This window comes from Symphalangus syndactylus, chromosome 8 (genome assembly GCF_028878055.3).
Source record: "Symphalangus syndactylus isolate Jambi chromosome 8, NHGRI_mSymSyn1-v2.1_pri, whole genome shotgun sequence".
Lineage (NCBI taxonomy): Eukaryota > Metazoa > Chordata > Mammalia > Primates > Hylobatidae > Symphalangus > Symphalangus syndactylus.
Window position 1 is genome coordinate 107,162,527 of NC_072430.2, and position 21,772 is coordinate 107,184,298.

Genomic DNA, 21,772 nt, shown 5'->3' on the forward strand with positions numbered 1-21,772 from the left:
CCCTGTCTCTACCAAAAAAGTACAAAAATTAGCCAGGCTTGGTGGCATGTGCCTGTAATCCCACCTACTCGGGAGGCTGAGGTGGGAGGATCACCTGAGGCCAGGAGGCAGAGATTGTAGTGAGCCAAGATCATGCCACTGCACTCCAGCCTGGGCAACAAGGTGAGACCCCTGTCTGAAACAACAACAACAAAAAAATAGTTTTGAGGCTGGACACAGTGGCTCACGCCTGTAATCCCAGCACTTTGGAAGGCCCAGGTGGTGGATCACCTGAGGTCAAGAATTTGAGACCAGCCAGGCCAATGTTGCAAAACCCCATCATCTCTACTAAATATACAAAAATTTAGCTGGGCATTGTGGCGGGTGCCTGTAATCCCAGCTACTCGGGAGGCTGAGGCACAAGAATCACTTGAACCCGGGAGGCTGTGGTTGCAGTAAGCTGAGATTGCACCACTGCACTCCAGCCTGGGAGACAGACCGAGACTCCATCTCAAAAAAAAAAAAAGGTTTTGAAAATTGTATATCTGGGCACCAAAGATCTGAGCTATGGAGACTGGCTCAAAAATATAAGTTGAATTTTTAAAAATTACATAAATTTTCTCTATAAAACATTTATAGAACACCCAAACTTAAGATTTTTCTTTCCTTTAGTAGTGGATGCTGAGATTGGAAAAGGGATCAGAAAGAAGAGATGGAAGTAAAGGGAATAAGTAATATAGAAGCTTGAGGCTGTGGGGAATGTGGGAACAGAGGGACTTATAAAAAGGGAAAAATCAGGAGACACTATATGTGAAAGAAAGTAAGTGACACTTGAAAAAACTGTGAAAAGATAAAGAATTATTTTAAGAATAAAATACATAATAGGGAAAATACAAAATAAAAATTGCAGCTAGTTTTCTGAGCATTCATGCTTTAGACGCCAGGCACCATACCAGGTTTCCTGTCATTTCATCCTTAAAGCCATGAGGTAGGTTTCTGTGTCCTGTGTTACATATGAGGACCCAACACTAACTGAGCGTGGAGACATGCTCACTCAGCACTTCTGCGTGGAGCTTCCCCTTGGCCTTTTTTAATCACAAATTTCTTGTGTTTGCCAAGGGTTCTTGTTGTGTTTATTATACTTTTTCTTTTTTTTTTTTTTCCAGTTCTAAAGGGGAGCAGGAATAAAAGGAGAAATAGAGACTTAACACTAAGTTCAGTATCAGACAGCAAGGTTATCGGGGAATAAAACTAATGGTCACTGATTAGAGGCCCCGTTACCTTTGTCTTCTTGCCCACCTCTTCCTGAAAGAGGTTTTCCAAAGAAACTTTCCTAAATGAAGGATAGATTAATCACATTTCTTTGCTAGACAGCAGAAGAATCTGCAGGATGTTCATCTGGCACACTGATGTTACTAGCTTTGGCGGATACCTCTGTTAATGCTTGTTTCGTATTTTATTTTGAGTATCTTGTCAGGAAACAAGTAATATCCTGTAATTATGTAACCAGATAGTTCTTTCCAAAAGTAATACTGTGACAATAAAAACATTTTTAATTTAAAACTCTCTACCTAGATTTTGGAAGTGGTTCTGTTAAATAAATAAGTCATATTGTGAAAATGGCCATACTACCCAAAGTAATTTATAGATTCAATGCTATTCCCATCAAACTACTATTGACATTCTTTACAGAATTAGAAAAAACTATTTTAAATTTCATATGGAATCAAGACCCTGTATATAGCCAAGACAATCCTAAGCAAAAAGTACAAAGCTGGAGGCATCATGCTACCTGACTTCAAACTATACTATAAGGCTACAGTAACCAAAGCAGCATGGTACTGGTACCAAAACAGACATATAGACCAACGGAGCAGGACAGAGACCTTAGAAATAACACTACACATCTACAACCATCTGATCCTTGACAAACCTGACAAAAACAAGCAATGAGGAAAGGGTCTCCTATTCGGTAAATGGTGCTAGGAAAACTGGCTAGCCATATGCAGAAAACTGAAACTGGACCTCTTCCTTATACCTTATACAAAAATTAACTCAAGATGGATTAAAGACTTAAATGTAAAACCCAAAAGCATAAAAACCCTAGAAGAAAACCTAGGCAATACCATTCAGGACACAGGCATGGGCAAAGACTTTGTGACAAAAACGCCAAAGCAATTGCAACAAAAGCCAAAATTGACAAATGGGATCTAAATTAAAGAGCTTCTGCACAGCAAAAGAAACTCATCAGAGTGAACAGGCAACCTACAGAATGGGAGAAAACTTTTGCAATCTACCCATCTGACAGAGGTTTAATATCCAGAATTTACAAGGAACTTAAACAAATTTACAAGAAAAAAACAACCCCATCAAAGAATGGACAAAGGATATGAACAGACACTTCTTAAAAGAAGACATTTACATGGCCAACAAACATGTAAAAAAAATAAACATATGAAAAAAAGCTCAACATCACTGATCATCAGAGAAATGCAAATGAAAACCACAATGTGATACCATCTCATGCCCGTCAGAATGACAATTATTAAAATAAGTCAGGAAACAATAGATGCTGGTGAGGCTGTGGAGAAATAGGAATGCTTTTACACTGTTGGTGGGAGTGTAAATTAGTTCAACGATTATGGAAGACAGTATGGCAATTCCTCAAGGATCTAGAACCAGAAATACCATTTGACCCAGCAATCCCATTACTGGGTATATACCCAAAGGATTATAAATCATTGTACTATAAAGACACATGCACATATGTGTTTATTGCAGTACTGTTTACAATAGCAAAGACATGGAACCAACTCAAATGCCGTCAATGATAGACTGGATAAAGAAAATGTGGTACATATACTTCGTGGAATACTATGCAGCCGTAAAAAGAAATGAGATCATGTCCTTTGCAAGGACATGGATGAAGCTGGAAGCCATCATCCTTAGCAAACTAACACAACAACAGAAAATTGAACACCGCATGTTCTCACTCATAAGTGGGAGTTGAACAGTGAGAACACATGGGCACAGAGAGGGGAACAACACACACCAGGGCCTGTTTGAGGTGGGAGGTGAGGAGAGGGAACTTAGAGGACTGGTCAATAGGTGCAGCAAACCACCATGGCACACGTGTACCTTTGTAACAAACCTGCATGTTCTGCACGTGTATCTTATTTTTTTTTTAAGAAGAAACAAAATAATAAATCCCCCCCAGAATATAAATAAGTGTATAGATTAATCTGTTCTCATGTTGCTATAAATACCTGAGAGTGGGTAATTTATAAAGAAAACAGAGGCCATGCGTGGTGGCTCACGCCTGTAATCCCAGCGCTTTGGAAGGCTGACATGGGCGGATCACAAGGTCAGGAGTTTGAGACCAGCCTGGCCAATACGGTGAAACCCTGTCTCTACTAAAAATACCAAAAAAAGTAGCCAGCTGTGGTGGCGGGTGCCTGTAGTCCCAGCTACTCAGGAGGCTGAGGCAGGAGAGTCGCTTGAACATGGGAGGTGGAGGTTGCAGTGAGCCGAGATCGCACCACTGTGCTCCAGCCTGGGTGACAGAGTGAGATCGTCTCAAAAAAAAAAAAAAAAAAAAAAAAAAGAAAAGAAAAGAGGTTTAATTGACTAACAGTCCTGCAGGCTGTACAGGAAGCATGACGCTGGTATTTATTCGGTGTCCGGGGAGGCCTCAGGAAACTTAAAATCATGGTGGAAGGCAAAGGAGGGGCACACAGGTCACATGGCCGAGCAGGAGCAAGAGAGAGAAGTGGGAGGCGCTACACACCTTTAAACAACGAGATTTCATAAGAACTCACAGTACTAAGGGGGATGGTGCTAAACCATTCATGAGAGATCCACCCCCATGATTTGGGTGAGACATCCAAAGTGTATCATTGTGGCACTAGGAGAGTTTAAAGTTATATTCTGAAATCTGAGCTCTGTTACAGTCATAAAAGAATTTCTGAGGTTGACATTCTTTTACTATATTTATTTATCCCTGTTCCCTTTGCAGTCATTCATAGGTGTGAATAAATTTTCAAAATCCTACCTTCATTGTGTGGGATTTGGGTTTTAAATTATATTTCATACATGCTAAGGAGCAGGTTTGGTCACTCACACTTCTTGTGAGGCCTGTAAACTTTGATTTATTTTTGAGTTACTTGTGTCTGTTGGAATTATGCTTCAGTCTAGAAAATTAGAAGGTAATGTTAAGCCTCTCTTCTCCATCCGATTTTCTTAAGGCTCCGGTTCCAAAGAGTGCACTTATTCCTGTAATTCCCATCACCAAATCAACAGGCTCCCGGTTCCGGAATAGCGTGGAAGGATTGAATCAGGAGATTGAAATAATAATTAAAGAGACTGGGGAAAAGGAAGAGCAACTTATAGTAAGTGATCTTGTATCTTAAAATCATTCTTGAACTCTCCTAATTATTAAAAATGCACAGTTTGGGTTTCCCTATTTACTTGGGTTTTTTTCCTTCTCATTGAGAGAGCAGAAATTTATCTCTTTTGAAAATCTTTGACCTGGGAGAGTGAATGAAAAGTTTTCATTTTGTTGCATGTCATAGAGGCAACTGATCTGACTTGAATTTGGATTACTGAACAGAAACTATTTTTTGTTTGTCTGTATTTAGAAACCATTAGGTGATATACTTCTTATTTGCTATAACTCCATTTAACAAAAGTTTAGCTTACTAATTATGGGGGGCAGAAGTTTACATGACATTGAATACTTTTTAAGCATGAATCTATCTGCTCCTTTTTTGAATGTCAGTGACTATTTGGTTTTGGTTGACATGCTAGGCCATGTCATCATAAAGTACATTTAGAAATGATCTGGCTGGGCACCGTGGCTCACACCTGTAATCCCAACACTTTGGGAGGCCAAGGCGGGCGGATCACCTGAGGTCAGGAGTTCAAGACCCACCTGGCCAACATGATGAAACCCCGTCTCTACTAAAAAAATACAAAAATTAGCTGGGCATGGTGGTGCGTGCCTGTAATCTCAGCTACTTGGGAGGCAGGGAGAATCGCTTGAACCTGGGAGGTGGAGGTTGCAGTGAGCTGAGATCGTGCTGTTGCACTCCAGCCTGGGCAACAGAGCGAGACTCCATCTCAAAAAAAAAAAAAAAAAAAAGAAACGATCTTCTGCCTATTCTCTCTACTGACTAGAACACATGAGAATAGTTGCTATGTAAAACAGAAAAATTAACTGTTTCGGTTCAAAAACCATGACACAGAGTATATTTATTTATCTAACCGTCTCTCTATTCTTCAGTGAAGGAGGAATTGAGTATTGTATTGATGCTTAAGATCCTCTCCCTTAAGATAAAAGGTTGGTTTAGCTTAGAGAAAACAGAGCTCCCCACACCTTCTCCTTTATCCTGCTTGATGGGGTACAGATTCCCTGATATAATAAAGGTAAATGAATCAAAGATGTGCAGGGAGTTGGTTTCCCTGCTAAGTGATCCACACAGGCTTTCCTCTGTGTGTGTACTTGATTTTCTCCCCATCATTAGCACTTCTGTGATTAACCTTTCCCCCATTTAGGAGGGTTGACTTGAAAAAATCCTTTCAGGGCGTGGCATCAGTGTCCCTGGTTCACATGATGAATAACCTTTTTCCTCTAATGTGGAACCTAGTGTTACACCTAGATTTCATGGCCCTCATTTATAATTTTTAAAATAACCCTTAGCACACGATAAGTGATTCAGTACAATTCATTTATTCAACAAGCATTGGCCACCTGCTGTATGCCAGGCCTTGGGAATTGGGAGTCAGATTAGACAGGGATGTCACTAACGTGCAACATGAAATCCTAATAAGGAGGAAGGGATTTCTGATTTGTGAGTCTCTGGCACTATATGGGAAGGTTGACATTGGGTTCATTGCTGGTGATTCGAAATTAATTATAAATATACCTATGTTTTTACAATTTTGTAACAGCCGCAAGATATTCCAGATGGCCATCGTGCTCCACCCCCCCTTGTACAGAGAAGTAGCAGCACGCGCAGCATTGACACGCAGACCCCTGGTGGGGCAGACAGGGGAAGCAACAACAGCAGCCGTTCCCAGTCCGTGTCCCCAACATCGTTCCTCACCATTTCCAATGAAGGTAGCGAGGAGAGTCCTTGCTCAGCTGATGACCTGCTTGTTGATCCCAGAGATAAAGGTACAGTGCTGGAGGAATGTGCTACTAGATGATAACGGAATACCTCCTGTTGTATCATTCATTCTATTCATTTTCTAGCAGAACACACACACTCGAGGCTACTCAGTTAATGTGTTCAAAGCCTAGGTTTTAAATTTGGGGTGTAAACAGGTTTGACTGTCATGCTCAGTTGATGGTCTAGTTGGGCAAGTTTATGAGCTTTTGTTAGTTTGTAGCTCTTTTTTTGCACTTGTTAATACAACTTCCTTACTGGTGAGAAACATTGTTTTTGGAATAAATGAGATGAGCACTTGCTCTGAAAAGTACTTTGGTCTCTGTCACCCGATAGTCATTATTTTATTACCTTAATGCTTTTTAAATCAATACAAAGCCTTCAAGTTAGTGTTTTTTAGGATCTGTACTTGTGACATTTTAAACAAGGATTAAACAGATTTATATCAATGTAGGATGAGTGTTCAAAGCAAGCCTGATATAAAACGTTGGAGGGTACTTTTAAAAATACCCTTAAAGTACCTTAGAAATAACCTGGAAATAGAAGCAGTTTGAATGTTAATTACAAATATTCTTGTCTTTTAAAACAAATATTAGCCTTGCATCTATGTCAGAACAGTATTTTCTTAGCCTAATCCAGGTTACGTTGTGTACTTGAAAGCAATAATAATGACATTTATTTATAAATTCTAAAGCTCAGTTCAGTAGTCATTTATTTAGAACCTCCTCCATACAGTGTGTTGAATGTCCTAAAGTGCTCTGCTGTTAGGACTGGCTGCTACTACTCATCACCTAAGTCATTAAAACTGTAACAAGTGCAGAAGACAGAAGATTCAGTGAAGAAGTTACTTTAAACTGTGGAAAGTTGTAAACTGTTATTCTTTGGACTTTCATTGCTAGCTTCTGGGTCTGATAAAACATGGGTCAGATAAAATCTGGCTCTTGATTTCCCATTCTTTCTACTTCTACGTCAATAACATGTAGAAAGTCTATAAATAAATAAACTCAATAAATGTTGTGTCCTGATCCATTTGATTTTAGTAGCTGGTTGGCCTCTGTGAATTTCTTTTGTATGAAAACTGGGCTGTAGTGCTGCCGCCAGCAAGGAGTTTGTAGCTTAGCTGGTACAGACTGAAAATTTAGAACAGATATTTAACATATTAAAATTTGTAAGTTAATATAAATTGAGGATATCAGCACTAAACAAGAATATCAGAGTAAAGAAATGTTCCTCCTGATAGGGTTAATTTTGAAGGATTTCAAAAAACTTGAGTCAGAGCCAGACTTTGAAGGACCTTTTGGAAAATAAACAGAACTTACCCCTTTTAGGTAAGGGAAATTCATAGGCAAAAAAAATGTTTGGCATCCAGTGGCTCTGACTACCTGGAGCAAAGATTGTAACCAGAGAAGCAGAGAAATCAAACTGAGAAATTCTGAAGCGCAGGCCAAGAATTAATCATCAGCAACCAATGAAGAACCATTTCAGATATTTGTACTGGGAAAAATGGAAGTAGTGTTTGAGTGCATTTGTTTTGTAAAGAATAGAAATAAGGCAGCCAGCTAGATCAGTGTTCACTACTGAGGATTATGTGATACAGGCCTAGGCTCTGGTAATTGTAAGTGGAAGTGAAATAAATATTTTATTTGTGTGTGCATTTATTTAACAAACATTAATTATCTCCTTGATTAATAAAGCACTGTTCCTGCCCTCAAGTAGTTCATGGTGGACTAGTCCAAGAACAATTAAATATAGTACGACTCTACATTTATGTAGTAATCTAATGTGTCATTTCTTGCAGAGAATGGGAACAATTCTCCTTTGCCCAAATATGCAACCTCACCAAAACCTAACAACAGTTATATGTTCAAAAGGGAACCTCCTGAGGGCTGTGAAAGGGTCAAAGTCTTTGAGGAATGCTCGTAAGTATCCCTTCCACCATCCCCACAAATAAACTATTACGAGCTTTTTTTGTTTTTGAGATAGGATCTCACTCTGTCATCTAGGCTGGACTGCACTGATGCAGTCACAGGTCACACTACAACCTCTACCTCCTGAGCTCAAGTGATCTTCCCGCCTCAACCTCCTAAGTAGCTGGGAATACAGATGCACGCCACTAGCCTGGCTAATTTTTTTTTTTTTTTTTTTTGGGACAGAGTTTCACTCTGACGCCCAGGCTGGAGTGCAGTGGCACAATCTCAGCTCACTGCAATCTCCACCTCCTGGGTTCACGCCATTCTCCTGCCTCAGCCTCCCGAGTAGCTGGGACTACAGGTGCCCACCACCACGCCTGGCTAATTTTTTGTATTTTTAGTAGAGACGGGGTTTCACCGCGTTAGCCAGTATGGTCTCAATCTCCTGACTTCGTGATCCGCCCGCCTCGGCCTACCAAAGTGCTGGGATTACAGTTATGAGCCACTGCGCCTGGCCTAGCGTGGCTAATTTTTTAAAGTTTGGAGAGACAGGGTCTCACTGTGTTATCCAGGCTGGTCCCAAATTCCTGGGCACAAGCAATCCTCCTGCCTCAGCCTCCTGAAGTGCTGGGATTACAGGCATGAGCCACTGTGCCCAGCCTATTATCAGCATTTTTAAGCTGAAAGATAGTATAGTGATCACTCATATATCTACAACCCAGATTAGATAATAGCTAACATTTTGCAGTATTTGCTAAAAGTAACCACAGTACTACTATATAACCACAGTACGATTATCTTAGAAAATTGACAGTAATGCTTAATATCAGCTAATACCCACTTGTTATTCAAATTTCTTTAGTTGTTTGCAAAATATCTTCTGTGGCTGTCATTTGTGAACATGTATCCAGTCATGTTTACATGTTGAATTTAGCAGTATATTTATTCCAGATAGACCAGGAATCTCAGTGTGGTTCCATTCTTTCAAGGAGGCCAGCCTGGGCAACATAGCAAGATCCATTCTCATAAATACATTTAAAATACACACACATGGCTGGGTGCGGTGACTCACATCTGTAATCCCAGCACTTTGGGAGGCCAAGGCAGGTGGATCACGAGGTCAGGGGTTCGAGACCAACCTGACCAACATGGTGAAACCCCGTCTCTACTAAAAATACAAAAAAATTAGCTGGGCGTGGTGGCGGGCACCTGTAATCCCAGCTACTCAGGAGGCTGAGGCAGGAGAGTTGCTTGAACCTGGAAGGCGGAGGTTGCAGTGTGCCGAGATCGCGCCACTGCACTTCAGCCTGGGCGACAGCGAGACTCCATCTCAAAAAAAAAAAAAGAAAAATACACACACACACACACACACACACCTCACTGTGAGGAAGATAATTTAAGCAGGATTTTTTTTTTTGAGACAGAGTCTTGCTCTGTCTCCCAGGCTGGAGTGCAGTGGTGTGATCTCGGCCCACTGCCAGCTCCGCCTCCTAGGTTCACACCATTCTCCTGCCTCAGCCTCCCGAGTAGCTGGGACTACAGGTGCCCGCCACCACACCTGGCTGATTTTTTGTGTTTTTAGTGGAGACGGGGTTTCACCATGTTAGCCAGGATTGTCTCGATCTCCTGACTTGTGTGATCCGCTCTCCTTGGCCTCCCAAAGTGCTGGGATTACAGGCGTGAGCCACCACGCCCAGCCTAAGCAGGATTTTAAACTAACAGTAGTATCTAGTGCCCTTGGTATGTGATCTCCTATATTCACATACTTCTTTTGGCTAGTATTCTAGTCAGCTACTCCCATTTTAAACTCATAAGTCACCCAGAAAGTATACAGCCTGTGGCTCCTTGCTTTACAAGTGATGACTAAGGATTTGAGGTTTGTGTGAGATGGAGCAATTTAGGTGATGAATGTTATTTGCAGATATGATGACAGTGTTTAGCCCTCGCCATCTAATTTCACTGTGGTTGCCAAGTCCGAGAGCCACCCTTTTTGGCTTTTTTTTACTGCAAATCCTGAGATACAACATGGAGATTGTCCAGCCTTCTGCAGTTTACACAGTTTGTCATCTTCTTTTATCATTAACATCTTGGAGTGATTTGAAATATGGCATTCTAGGCTGGGCGTGGTGGCTCATGCCTGTAATCCCAGCACTTTGGGAGACCAAGGTGGGCGGATCACTGAGGTCAGGAGTTGGAGACCAGCCTGGCCAACATGGTGAAACACCATCTCTACTAAAAATACAAAAATTAGCTGGGTGTGGTGGTGCACGCCTGTAATAATCCCAGCTACTTGGGAGGCTGAGGCAGGAGAATTGCTTGAACCTGGGAGGCGGAGATTGCAGTGAGCCAAGATCGTGCCACAGCACTCCAGCCTGGATGACAGAGCGAGACTGTCTCAAAAAAAAAAAAAAAAAAAAAAAAAAAAAAGGCATTCTTTTGTTTCTCTCATGTGCTTTCTTGTCAGTGCTTCCTTGAACCTGAATTCTGAATAATTTAGCCACACAAAGAGCATTGTTTTTGAATCCCTTCAACTTCTCTACTAGGAAACACCAGTTTCCTATCTGCTTCTGTGACTGTAATTGAAAACTCTTGTTTTAGCAACTGCTTGTTTTAGGTTTTTTCACCATATTAGCTTATAAGTTTTAAGTGGTACTAGCTGAGAGTTTAAGCCAGTTTTATAGCAGATTTGTTCCAGGGACTCCCTGCATCATAGTCACCTGGGGAGTTAGTAGAAACTGTAGATTCCAAGACCCTACCCCAGACTTAGTATGGGTAAATATGGAGGTAGGACGTGAGCTGTGCATCTTTAACAAGTAGCTCAGATGATTTTTATGCCCATTGTGAAAATACTGGCTTATACTTTTTCATTAGTATTCTCAAGAAATTAGGTCATTGTTTTCACCAGTTTGAAAATAATGTTCCACTCCCTTCTGGCCTGTATAGTTTCCATTGAGAAGTCTGTTGCCAGACAAATTGGAGCTCCTTTATATGTTATTTGCTACATTCCTCTTGCTGCTTTTAGGATCTTCTCTTTGTCCTTGACTTTGAATGTTTAATTATTGTATGTCTTGGGGTAGTTGTTTTTGGGTCAGAGCCATTTGGTGTTCCCTGACCTTCCTGTACCTGGGTATTTATATCTTTCTCAGGTTTTGGAAAGTTTTCTGTTACTACTTCTGAGAATAAGCTTTCTACCCCTTGCTATCATTCGACATCCTCTTGAACAATAATTCCTAGATTTGGTCTTTTGAGGCAATTTTCTGTATCTTGTAGATGGTCTTTGTTCCTTTTCATCCTTTTTCCTTTTTTCTTCTCTGACTGTATATTTCCAAATAGCCTGTCTTCAAGCTCACCAATTCTTTCCTCTGTTTGATTCATCTCCTGTTTATATCACAACTCTTATGAATTTTTTAGTTCTGCAAATGTATTTCTCAGTTCTAAGATTTGTTTGATTTTTAAAAATTATTTCAATCTCTTTGTTAAATTTATTTGATAAATTTCCAAATTGTTTTTCTGTGTTATCTTGGAGATCACTGAGTTTTCTTAAAACTGCTATTTTGAATTATTGGTTAGCAAATTCACATATTGGTGTCTCATTAGCATCAGTTACTGATTCTTTGCTTTGTCCATTTGAGGAGGTCATGGTTCCCTGTTTGCTGTTAATTCTTGTGGATATAGGTTTATGTCTTTGCATTGAAGGATTATTTATTCTAGTTTTCTCTGTGGCTTGTTTTGGTTTTTACTGGATATATTTGCTTACAGATTCTTCACTGCTTGATTGCTGCCTCCTTTTTGGCTCTAGGTGGTGCCTTAAACAGAGGTCCACCATGGCTATAGTAAACAACCTAAAGGCTGCTGCTCCTGAATGGGGGAGGTCCCAAAGGTCCCAGCAGCGTGGGAAGGCTAGGTCGGAGTTCCTGCCGGAGGGACTTGTGTGGTGCTGCTGAACCACTGTGATGTGCTTGCACCGAATTGCACAGCAGAGTTTCCAAGGGCTGGGGATGGCATTTCTGCCTCCCCTCTTTGTTTTCGCCTTTCCTTGGGGATATTTTTCCTTTCATGTATTTACCATGCTTCCCATGGGTTAAGGCAGTGTCTTGTCAGGGAACCCAGGATTGTGGGGAAGCTGGTTGTCTAAACCAGTCTCGGTTTTTCTAGTGTAGAAACCATGAATTGTGCTGGGCAGAATGAGGGTAGGGTTGTCACAGATGTGGAAGTCTGATTCTCGGTTTTTTCACTTCTCTGTGGCCCCAGGAACTCTCTCTTCATATTTGAATTCTAGGATATTGCTAGTAATCACCTCAGTAATACATATTTGTTTTTGGTTTTCTGTGGCAGGGAGTGGAACCATGTGCTTCTTTACCACTATTTTGGAACTGGAAAGCAGAAATGGGCTCATTCTATTAGGTTAAAGTCTGTTGGCCCAAATGTACTTTTTTGGAGTTGTGCCTGCCCCCCTCCACCGCCAACCCTGCTGAGACAGGTTCTCATTCTGTCACCTAGGCTGGAGTGCAGTGTTGCAGTCAACAGTTCACTGCAGCCTCGACCTCCCTGGGCTCAGGCAATTCTCTCACCTCAGCCTCCCAGTTAGCTGAGACCACAGGCATGCCACCACACCCAGCTAGTTTTTGTAGAGATGGGGTTTTGGCATGTGCCCAGGCTGGTCTTGAACTCCTGGGCTCAAGTGATCCATCTACCTTGGCCTCCTAAAGTGCTGGGATTATAGGCATGAGCCACTGCATCCGGCCTGAGTTGAGCTCTTTGATTTACTCACTGGCCCTTAGGACTTGCCTAAGTGCTAAATGTAGAGATTTGGTTGATTGGCTCCAAAGCATTTTGATTGTTTTTAAGAAATGACTTTAAATATTTGTTGGGTGGTGTCCTGTGGTACCTGCCTTAGACTATTGCATTCGGAAAGTTTCTGAGGACTCAGTGTCTGAGCTATGTACTACTACATTATTTATCTTTAAAGGGAGAGAAGAAAAGACCAGAGGGGTGTGTGTGTGTCTGTAGATAGATCAAGCATAAGATAAACCCTAACATACTACATGGTTGGGTTTTTTGTTTTTGTTTTTATTTTTTTTCTTGAGATGGAGTTTCACTCTTGTCACCCAGGCTGGAGTGCAATGACATGATCTTGGCTCACTGCAACCTCTGCCACCCAGGTTCAAGCAATTCTCCTGTCTCAGCCTCTCGAGTAGCTGGGATTACAGACACCCACCAACATGCCTGGCTAAGTTTTGTATTTTTAGTGGAAATAGGGTTTTACCATATTGGCCAGGCTAGTCTCGAACTCCTGACCTCAGGTGGATCTACCACCTCTGCCTCCCAAAGTGCTGGGATTACAGGCATGAGCCACCGTGCCCAGTCATATTACATGTTTTATGGCACATTGATCTGTTAGTAGAAGGTAAACCTATTCTTTTTCTTTTAATGTAATGTTTATTATACGTTTTACTGGTAGAAAGACTGTGTAACACAAAAACACTATTAATATTTTAATTATGTTCCAAAGACAAATTAGCAGTCGTAACTAAGTGTGGATATCTAAGAAGTAATTTTAACCTTTTGTCAATAAAATAAGTTACTCAAAGTCTTTTAAAAAAATTAGTCTCTTTTTGTCCCAGATATGTCAAAATTAGAGCAATAACCACCGTGCACACTATAATGAAAGCAAGGGTAGATTGTTGGTCCCAATATAACATTTTAGCTTTAGCCATTCTTTTAAGAATACTTTTCTCACTAAGTCTTACTTTTGCTTTAAAGTACTAACTCTGACCTGAACTGGGGGGTTGGGATGGGGTAAGGAGTGATCTCTGATTTCTAGAAATGTATCTGTTTACTTGAAAGGAAATAGGTGGTTGGATTTGGGCCCAAAAAGGACAAAACCAGATTTTGTACTTCTGTCTCTATAATCTTTTTGATAACAGCACATACCATAGCCATGTCATCTGCACTTAGTAAGTCCTTTTTAATGAAGTTGAATATACTCTTTCCTGATCCCAACTAATGAAGTCCTTAGATTCTTACACATTATGGCTTCTTTGCAATATAGAGGCATTTTTAAGTTATATCTACTTTGAGACACAATCCTTTTGGAATAACTGCTTAAGAAAAAATAAAATTTTAAAAACAGCATGAGATTTTTTCTTTCTATGTATGACTTGTAAGTTGAAGAATGCTTTGAAGTAACGTTAGTATTTGCAGCTTCTGCTAGCATATGTGGAGGTCACATATCCTGTGGTGGGTCATGTTTTTCTTGGATAATGCGCTCTTAGAAGCCACAGAGGTTAGGAAAGTGACTCTTCTTGGTGGGCTGGGGTAGTGACAGGAAGAAGAAGGCACAAGGAGAGTTTTTTTGGTGCTTTATGTTATATTGGTGTTAATGTTCTGTTTCTTGATCTGATCAGTTAGACAAGTTATTACTGTTTACATTATTTTGTGTGAGGTATATCGTAAGTCTGTTTTCATGAAAGCAGCAAGGAAGTTAAATGGTTTTTAGATTCCTGTCATTAAAAAAAAATTCCAGATAAAAAACTTTATCTAAATTTGGAAGTTTGTATTTCAGAAATGTAAAGTTTCATCCCAGAGACCTATTAGCAGCCACGAGTCTTAAGTCTTTTTTTTTTTTTTTTTTTTTTTTTTGAGACGGAGTCTCACTCTGTCGCCCAGGCTGGAGTGCAATGGTGTGATCTTGGCTCACTGCGAGCTCCACCTCCCGGGTTCACGCCATTCTCATGCCTCAGCCTCCCAAATAGCTCGGACTACAGGCGTCCACCACCACACCTGGCTAATTTTTTGTATCTTTTAGTAGAGACAGGGTTTCACTGTGTTAGCCAGGATGGTCTCGATCTCCTGACCTCATGATCCACTCGCCTTGGCCTCCCAAAGTGCTGGGATTGCAAGCGTGAGCCACTGCGCCCGGCCATCTTAAGTCATTTTTAAGAAGATAACCTCAAACAAATAAGTTAATTAAAAATCTAGGCCTCATTTGGATGGAAGTGTTAAAATTAGCCTTTTCATTTTCTACAAGAAGTTTTTTATTCTACAAGAATGAAAGTTAACTTTGGTAATTCTGTCTTCAAAGGAAAATTTAAGGCATTATTTAATTATGGAAACATAACCTCAGCTTCCTCAAGTTCAGTTATTGAAAATCATGCTCTCAGATGATAAAAATAGAAGGGTGTATGTTGTTGTTATCAGTAATATATCCAAATATACTTGTGGCACTAAAAGTACTCAACTATTCAACAAAGAATAGTGCCCAGTTGAACATAACTTACATGATGTATTTTTCTTTGTTCTTAATTGTTATATTTGCCAAAGCTCTCCATAGTGTTCACTGTTAATAAAAATCTGCCCACCTAATCATTGTCTACTTGGAACACACATCTTTTTGGTGTCCACTCCCCATCTGCTGTTTACTCATTCTTCAAAACCCAGCTCAGAAGGTTACTACCAAACCCTCCCTCTTCCTACAGGCCACAGGTTATCCACCCCCTTGTGCTACTTCTAAACCTTTTTATAAACCTTTGTTATCATGCCTGTTAGATTCTCTTGTGGAGGTCTTAACAACTCTTCTGTGCTGTGGACAACTTTGGCAGTCTGTCTGGTAAAGCTTGTGGATCCCTTCTCTGAATAATGTTTTAAATGCATCATATATGCAAGATTATAAAGGAAGCTAGTTATGTTGAAACACAGCTCTGTCCCCATCACTCCTCACCCCACAAGAACTATAAATTTAGTCCACCTCCTCCTTGTGGATTGTTTCAACTTTGTATCCTCAGAATTTAGTGCACACTTGGATTTTTATTGAACTGATCTAGATTTTTTTTTTTTCTTGTGAGACAGGGTCTTGCTCTGTTGCCCAGGCTGGAGTGCAGTGGCCTGATTATGGCTCAGTACAACCTCCACCTCCTAGGGCCAAGCTATCTTCCCACCTCAGCCTCCCAAGTAGCTGGGACTACAGGTGCATGCCGTCAGACTAGATTATTTTTTTTAAAGGTTTTTATAAAGATGAGGTCTCACTATGTTGCCCAGGCTGGTCTGGAACTCCTGGGTTCAAGTAAGCCTGCCCGCTCAGACTCCCAAAGTGCTGGAATTACAGGTGTGAACCACCACGGCTGGCTGATTTAGATTTTTATTGTCATTGGAAGAGATGAGACTCAACCTAAGTCTTGATTTATTTAGGTTCTCCCACCTTGGTTTTGTGGCATTTCTGTGTTACTTTAACAATGTAGTTTTTTTATACTTTTAATTTTCATGAATTACCATTAATACCAATATCTTTTTCAACAATTTGGGTTAATTTTCAGGAGGACTTAAGAAAAGGGAAGAATTTGGCTTTAATAAAAAGCTTTCAAAGCAAAGGAGTTTTTATTTTGATTTCACATTTACATTATATTGCTCAGAAAACTATCATGGTTAACTCAAAGAATTGTTTCCATCAAAGAGATTTTTACAAGCACTTGAGGAGAAAAGCCATGCCTACCATAGTTTTCGTCATGCAATGGTGGAACTTAGCAAAAGGCGATTGTATATCTTTAATTTCCTTGCTGTCTCCTTCCAGTATACTGTAGACCTCGGAAAAATCATGGCAGTGGAATATACCATACATAAAGGCATACATGTCTTTAAACATCTAGATTTTCTTTTGCTATAGGAAATTCATTATTCCCTTGACGGCCTTAGCTCTTCGTTGACATGCAGTGCTCATCAGGCTGAGCTGCCTGCATGGTAATGGGGCTGTCGAGGGAACTGAAAGCAGCAGTGATGATGAGGGCTTCTTGCATTCTAAGATACATATGTTGAATCATGTCAGATAGCACTTTGGTCCTTGGTGTTTGAAGAGGGGACAGAGCTTGAGTTTTATATTCCTTTTCTGTGATGTAAGTTAACTGTTCTTTAAAAATAAAAGAGCTTGTTTCCAAGCTTTTTTTTTTTTTTTTTTTTTTTTTTTTAAGTTCAGTGACTTAAAAGCATTGGGTTGTCTGTTCTGTGTCTAGGCCAAAACAGCTTCATGAAATCCCAGCCTTTTATTGTCCTGACAAAAACAAGGTGAATTTCATTCCTAAAAGTGGATCTGCTTTCTGCCTCGTCAGCATCCTCAAGCCACTCCTTCCTACCCCGGATCTTACACTCAAGGGCTCTGGCCACAGCCTGACAGTCACCACTGGCATGACAACCACTCTGCTGCAACCTATTGCTGTGGCCTCCCTGTCTACAAACACAGAGCAAGACCGAGTCTCTCGAGGAACAAGTACAGTCATGCCACCAGCTTCTCTACTCCCACCACCAGAACCAATTGAGGAAGCTGAAGGATAGGTCACAGTGCAATGTGGCTGTTGTTCTGGGAAATTGGGAACCTCCTCAGATCACTGGATTCTGATGGCATCGTGCGCTTCTGGTCGGCTGTGATGTGCTCCAGCTTTCCAGTGACATGTGACGGTGAGGCTTCTGGAAGAAAGGATCCGCCGTGACGGCTCTGCCCCACTTGTGAACGCCACCCCTCAGTGCTTAGCCTGCTTTTTATCAAAGCACTGATTGAAACAAGAAAGGTCTCATTCTTTACCTTTGGAGAGACAATATCACGTTTTTGTTTTCGAATTAGACTTCTTTAAAACACACACACACACACACACACACACACACACACCCCTGATCCTTGCCAACATGATTCCTAAAGGGAGATGTGACTGATGCTGCAAGAACCATCTTTTCTATGAAAATGACTATTTTATAATATACCAATGTTACATTTTCTGAAACATAGCAAACAGGATATTCAAAAGATTCTTTGGTGGCCTCTGTTTCTTGTTCCCTTTCTAGATGTGTGCTTTTCTCAGCTGTTTTCAGCTTTGGGACCAAAGGGATTGTTGACGTTTTCCCAGCAATCTTAATCTCATGACTATGTTCTTCTCCCAAACAAGGATTGATAGGTAAATGCATCGAACAACTATATATAAAAAAAGATTAAAAAGCAATATTCGTACATTACGTGATTTATGTTTTTGATGTCAAAAGTTTGTGCTTTGGGTGAAATATTTGTATAACTGCTGTTTTCTTCACTACTCCTGTACACATTTCACCATGTGGTCAGAAAAGTTGTAGTCTGAAGACAAGTGCTTTAATATGTTCTCACCCATGTTGGAACTTGATTTAGAAGTCGGTGAGCCAAAAGGAAACTATCCAGTGTTGATTGCTAGCTAAGAGTAAGGAGCCCCTTTGGTTTTCTGTGATATATATATATATATATATATGTGTGTGTATATCACACGCTCTTCCTCCTTCACCACAGGTGTCATTCTGCCTTTAATCATCACTGTATCATAGCCCCAAAGAGATCCTGAAATGGCTGTGCATGGATTTCCTCCTTTGCCCTTGTGATGTTGTTGTCTTGTGGATTTGGTTGGGCTAGTAGTTTGCCAGGAGTGTAATCCAGTGGATAGTGATCCAAACTGTAGCCGCAGAATCCTGTGACTGACATTTTTCTTTGTGGTGGTGGTTGGCCCTGAGATTTGTTGCCTACAGATTTTGCTAATTTACCCCCTAATGCTCCACATAGTGGGGAAAATAGACCAGAAATTGAGTATGAACGATAAGCACCTTTGAAAACTCCATGCAGTTTTGGATTTGGGCTCATCCTAATATAAATCACTGCCAGTATCACATGACATCAGTATTTGATTTCTGGGTATGTGGTAGTGAGATTAAGGAGCTGCTTTTTTCTTTTTGAGACGGAGTTTCACTCTTGTTGCCCAGGCTGGAGTGCAATGGCGTGATCTCGGCTCACTGCAACCTCTGTCTCCCGGGTTCAAGCAATTCTCCTGCCTTAGCCTCCCAAGTAGCTGGGATTATAGGCATGCACCACCACACCCAGCTAATTTTGTATTTTTAGTAGATACGGGGTTTCACCATGTTGGTCAGGCTGTTCTCGAACTCCTGGCCTCAGGTGATCTGCTCGTCTTGGCCTCCCAAAGTGCTGGGATTACAGGTGTGAGCCACCATGCCTGTCCAGGAGCAGCTCTTTTTAAAAGTGAGTTTCAGCAAACAGTATTGAATAAAAGCATCCTTTTCATTTCTTCATATACTACTTTATGTTGCAATAATTTACTGTTCCTGTACATATTATAAGGTAGAAAAAAGTTTTTAAATCCTTATAAAGAGGATACAGTTTAGAAGGTTAATATGTCAGCTTACCCAGACATATTCTATCAAGGAAAACCTAGTGGCAGCAATAAATCTTCGGAAAGGACTTCTTATACTCATGTACCTTTAAAACATCTAAGCAATTTAAAATAATCCCTGTTGAGTTTAAATTCGAGATGCATTTAGGTAAATCAGATAAATTCAAACATTTGAATAAATCTGTCAGGTTTTAGATGGTAGGATTGATGAACTTTGGTACTTTCTCAATCCAAAACTATTTGGAACTAGTACGTTATGGCTTCTCAGTCATTAAAAGCTCAGTTATTTGGGGTCTACATTTTCTCACTGAGAGCCTTGATATTTTGCCTCCTTTGTTATGCATTATAACTTGACTGTGTCACCACTGAGTATCTACTGTATCAGAAGTTCAGAAGAAATGGTAAAACTGAAATCAGAATGGGGGTAGAGGAAGTTAAAAAGAAGTTATGTAAAAAGAACTCTTGGTTTTTGGATGACTTGAATTCTGTTAAATCTGTATTCTTGACCTTGCACTTCCGTTCCTCTTCCATCTCTATCCCTGCCAGTCACAATGGCATTTTAGAACTAGAATGCCACTCTGTAGAGGTTTTCCCTTTTGCTCTGTTGTGCATATTTGTCTAATTCATATCTTTCTGTGGAGTTTCATGTATCCTTAATCTAAAATAACTTGGAATGGAAGAACAAGTTTCAGAATTATTTACAGTCTTATAAATAGAACTTATAGTCTAATGTTTGGTTGTAAGGAGAATGTGAATTTGCAGGTAAATGAATTGTATGGCAACCAGACAGATCCCTGGGGTTTGGGAGAAATAGAGCTTGAGATTTGAAAAAAAGGTACAAGGTACAAAACAACTCTAACTGCCAGTGCCAAAGGGCTAATTTTTAAGCATGTAAGCTTTATTACAGTCTTGAAAAAATATTAACCATAGGTTCATTCAGCTGTTTTATTTAACCCTTAGTTCCTGGTGGTTGATTTTTTTTTTTAATGGGTCTCCAGCTTTCCAGTGAAATGTGACACCCTCAATAGAATGCATAATGTTGGTTTCTAAAATTACACTCCATAATTATTGTTATTCTGTAGAAAACTGTACAGAAGGTAAATAGAATAGCTTCAATGGGAATATAATTTAAAATTTTTTAATTTTATAAAAATTTACTTCCATTGCATTAAAAGAAATGGGTAGCATGTGTCTTTCAGAGAAAGGAACTATTTGCTTATTCACTTTGTCAATCTTAGGTTTTTTTAATCTTGAAACAATTTCTTCTTTGTGATGATAAAAATTATATAAATTTACTGTTTCTGATCATGACTGAGTCTATTACTTGTCATGGCTTTTGTAAGCAACTGTGTTTTAAAAATACCGGTTTTGCCTCTTTGGTTACATGTGGTGAGCATGCATGTCAAGATTATTTTTCAACTAGATTATTCAATTTGTTTTATATTTCTTAATACTTATGACCACAGTCCAAATCAGTCTTTTAGAAGGTGCTCTTGCTAACTGTGGAATATTTGACGACATGAAAGTCCTTTTTCTTTGCTTTCAGTTGTTGGCTTTCACCGAAAGAAAGTGTAAAAAAAGGCAGAATTTATAGCTTTCACTATGTCCAAGACTAGGACTGGGTTATAAAGATTTTCTTTTGTGAAGGAAAATAAAAGAAAATTTGCCACTACTGCATTTACTTTACTATTGTAAACTTAAGGTTCATTCCTTAGTCTTTGGAATTTTGATGTCTCAAAACCAGATGAGTGGAAGTGTTGAATTTGCAAAATAAAGCTAAGAATGCTTAACTCCGCACTTTTAAGTTTTACTCTGACCAAATTGATGATGAGCAGAGCAGCCCTGAACAGCATTTTGTTTATACAGTCTTGTTTAAGAATAGAATTTTTTTAACTCTTCATTTTTTGTCTCTGTGGAAGCTGTGTAACTCTTTTTAAAATGCAATTTAAAACATTTTGTTATTCTAACAATTCTCTCAAAAAAACAGCATTTCCAATGGTAATCGGTATTGTTACGCTGTACTTATGTATTCCCAGTACCTGAACACTTGTTGCTGCCTCACAAGAAAATAGAACTTTTATGTTAAAAATAAAGTCTGTTCTTCTTGAGTTTTTTTCTGTGAATTTTTGTGTTGTCCAAATTCAAGTTACATTTCTTTTTGGACTGGTTATTTATCTAGCTTTTAAGTGGTACATTGTTTTTCTCAGACTAATAGAAAAATGTGTTTGTGTTCAGCAGCAGGTTCCTTGCTACCCCTCACTTGCCCTAGAACTGAAAGTACCTGCTCTTCCGGGTAAGTGCTAGGCACACATTAAAATATAAGCAGCACAGAGAGATACCTATGCGTGAGGAATTCACTGCTTCAGAGTTTTATTAGAGGTAACTTAGCTGGGGCAGTCACTTACATTCATTATAAAGTACATAAGAGGAGTTTTTTTGTTTTGTTAATTCTTGGTAATCCAGCCATATTCTTCCTTTGTGACAGTGGCTTATATATGCAAGATAGTCGTTCCGTTTCAGGGGACAGTTGTTG

At 39.9% G+C, this 21,772-nt stretch overlaps 1 protein-coding gene across 1 annotated transcript in view; it reads left to right on the plus strand.

Annotated features, from left to right (window-relative positions):
- FAM117B (family with sequence similarity 117 member B) overlaps window positions 1-21,347 on the plus strand; it is a 156,299-nt gene extending 134,952 nt beyond the window's left edge. The window contains exons 5-8 of the mRNA XM_055290236.2: window positions 4,224-4,367; window positions 5,929-6,154; window positions 7,945-8,065; window positions 17,059-21,347. Coding sequence (XP_055146211.1) covers window positions 4,224-4,367; window positions 5,929-6,154; window positions 7,945-8,065; window positions 17,059-17,377 — 810 coding nt within the window. The 3' untranslated portion in view covers window positions 17,378-21,347. The remainder of the gene's footprint in view (window positions 1-4,223; window positions 4,368-5,928; window positions 6,155-7,944; window positions 8,066-17,058) is intronic.
- Window positions 21,348-21,772: the final 425 nt, after the last annotated feature.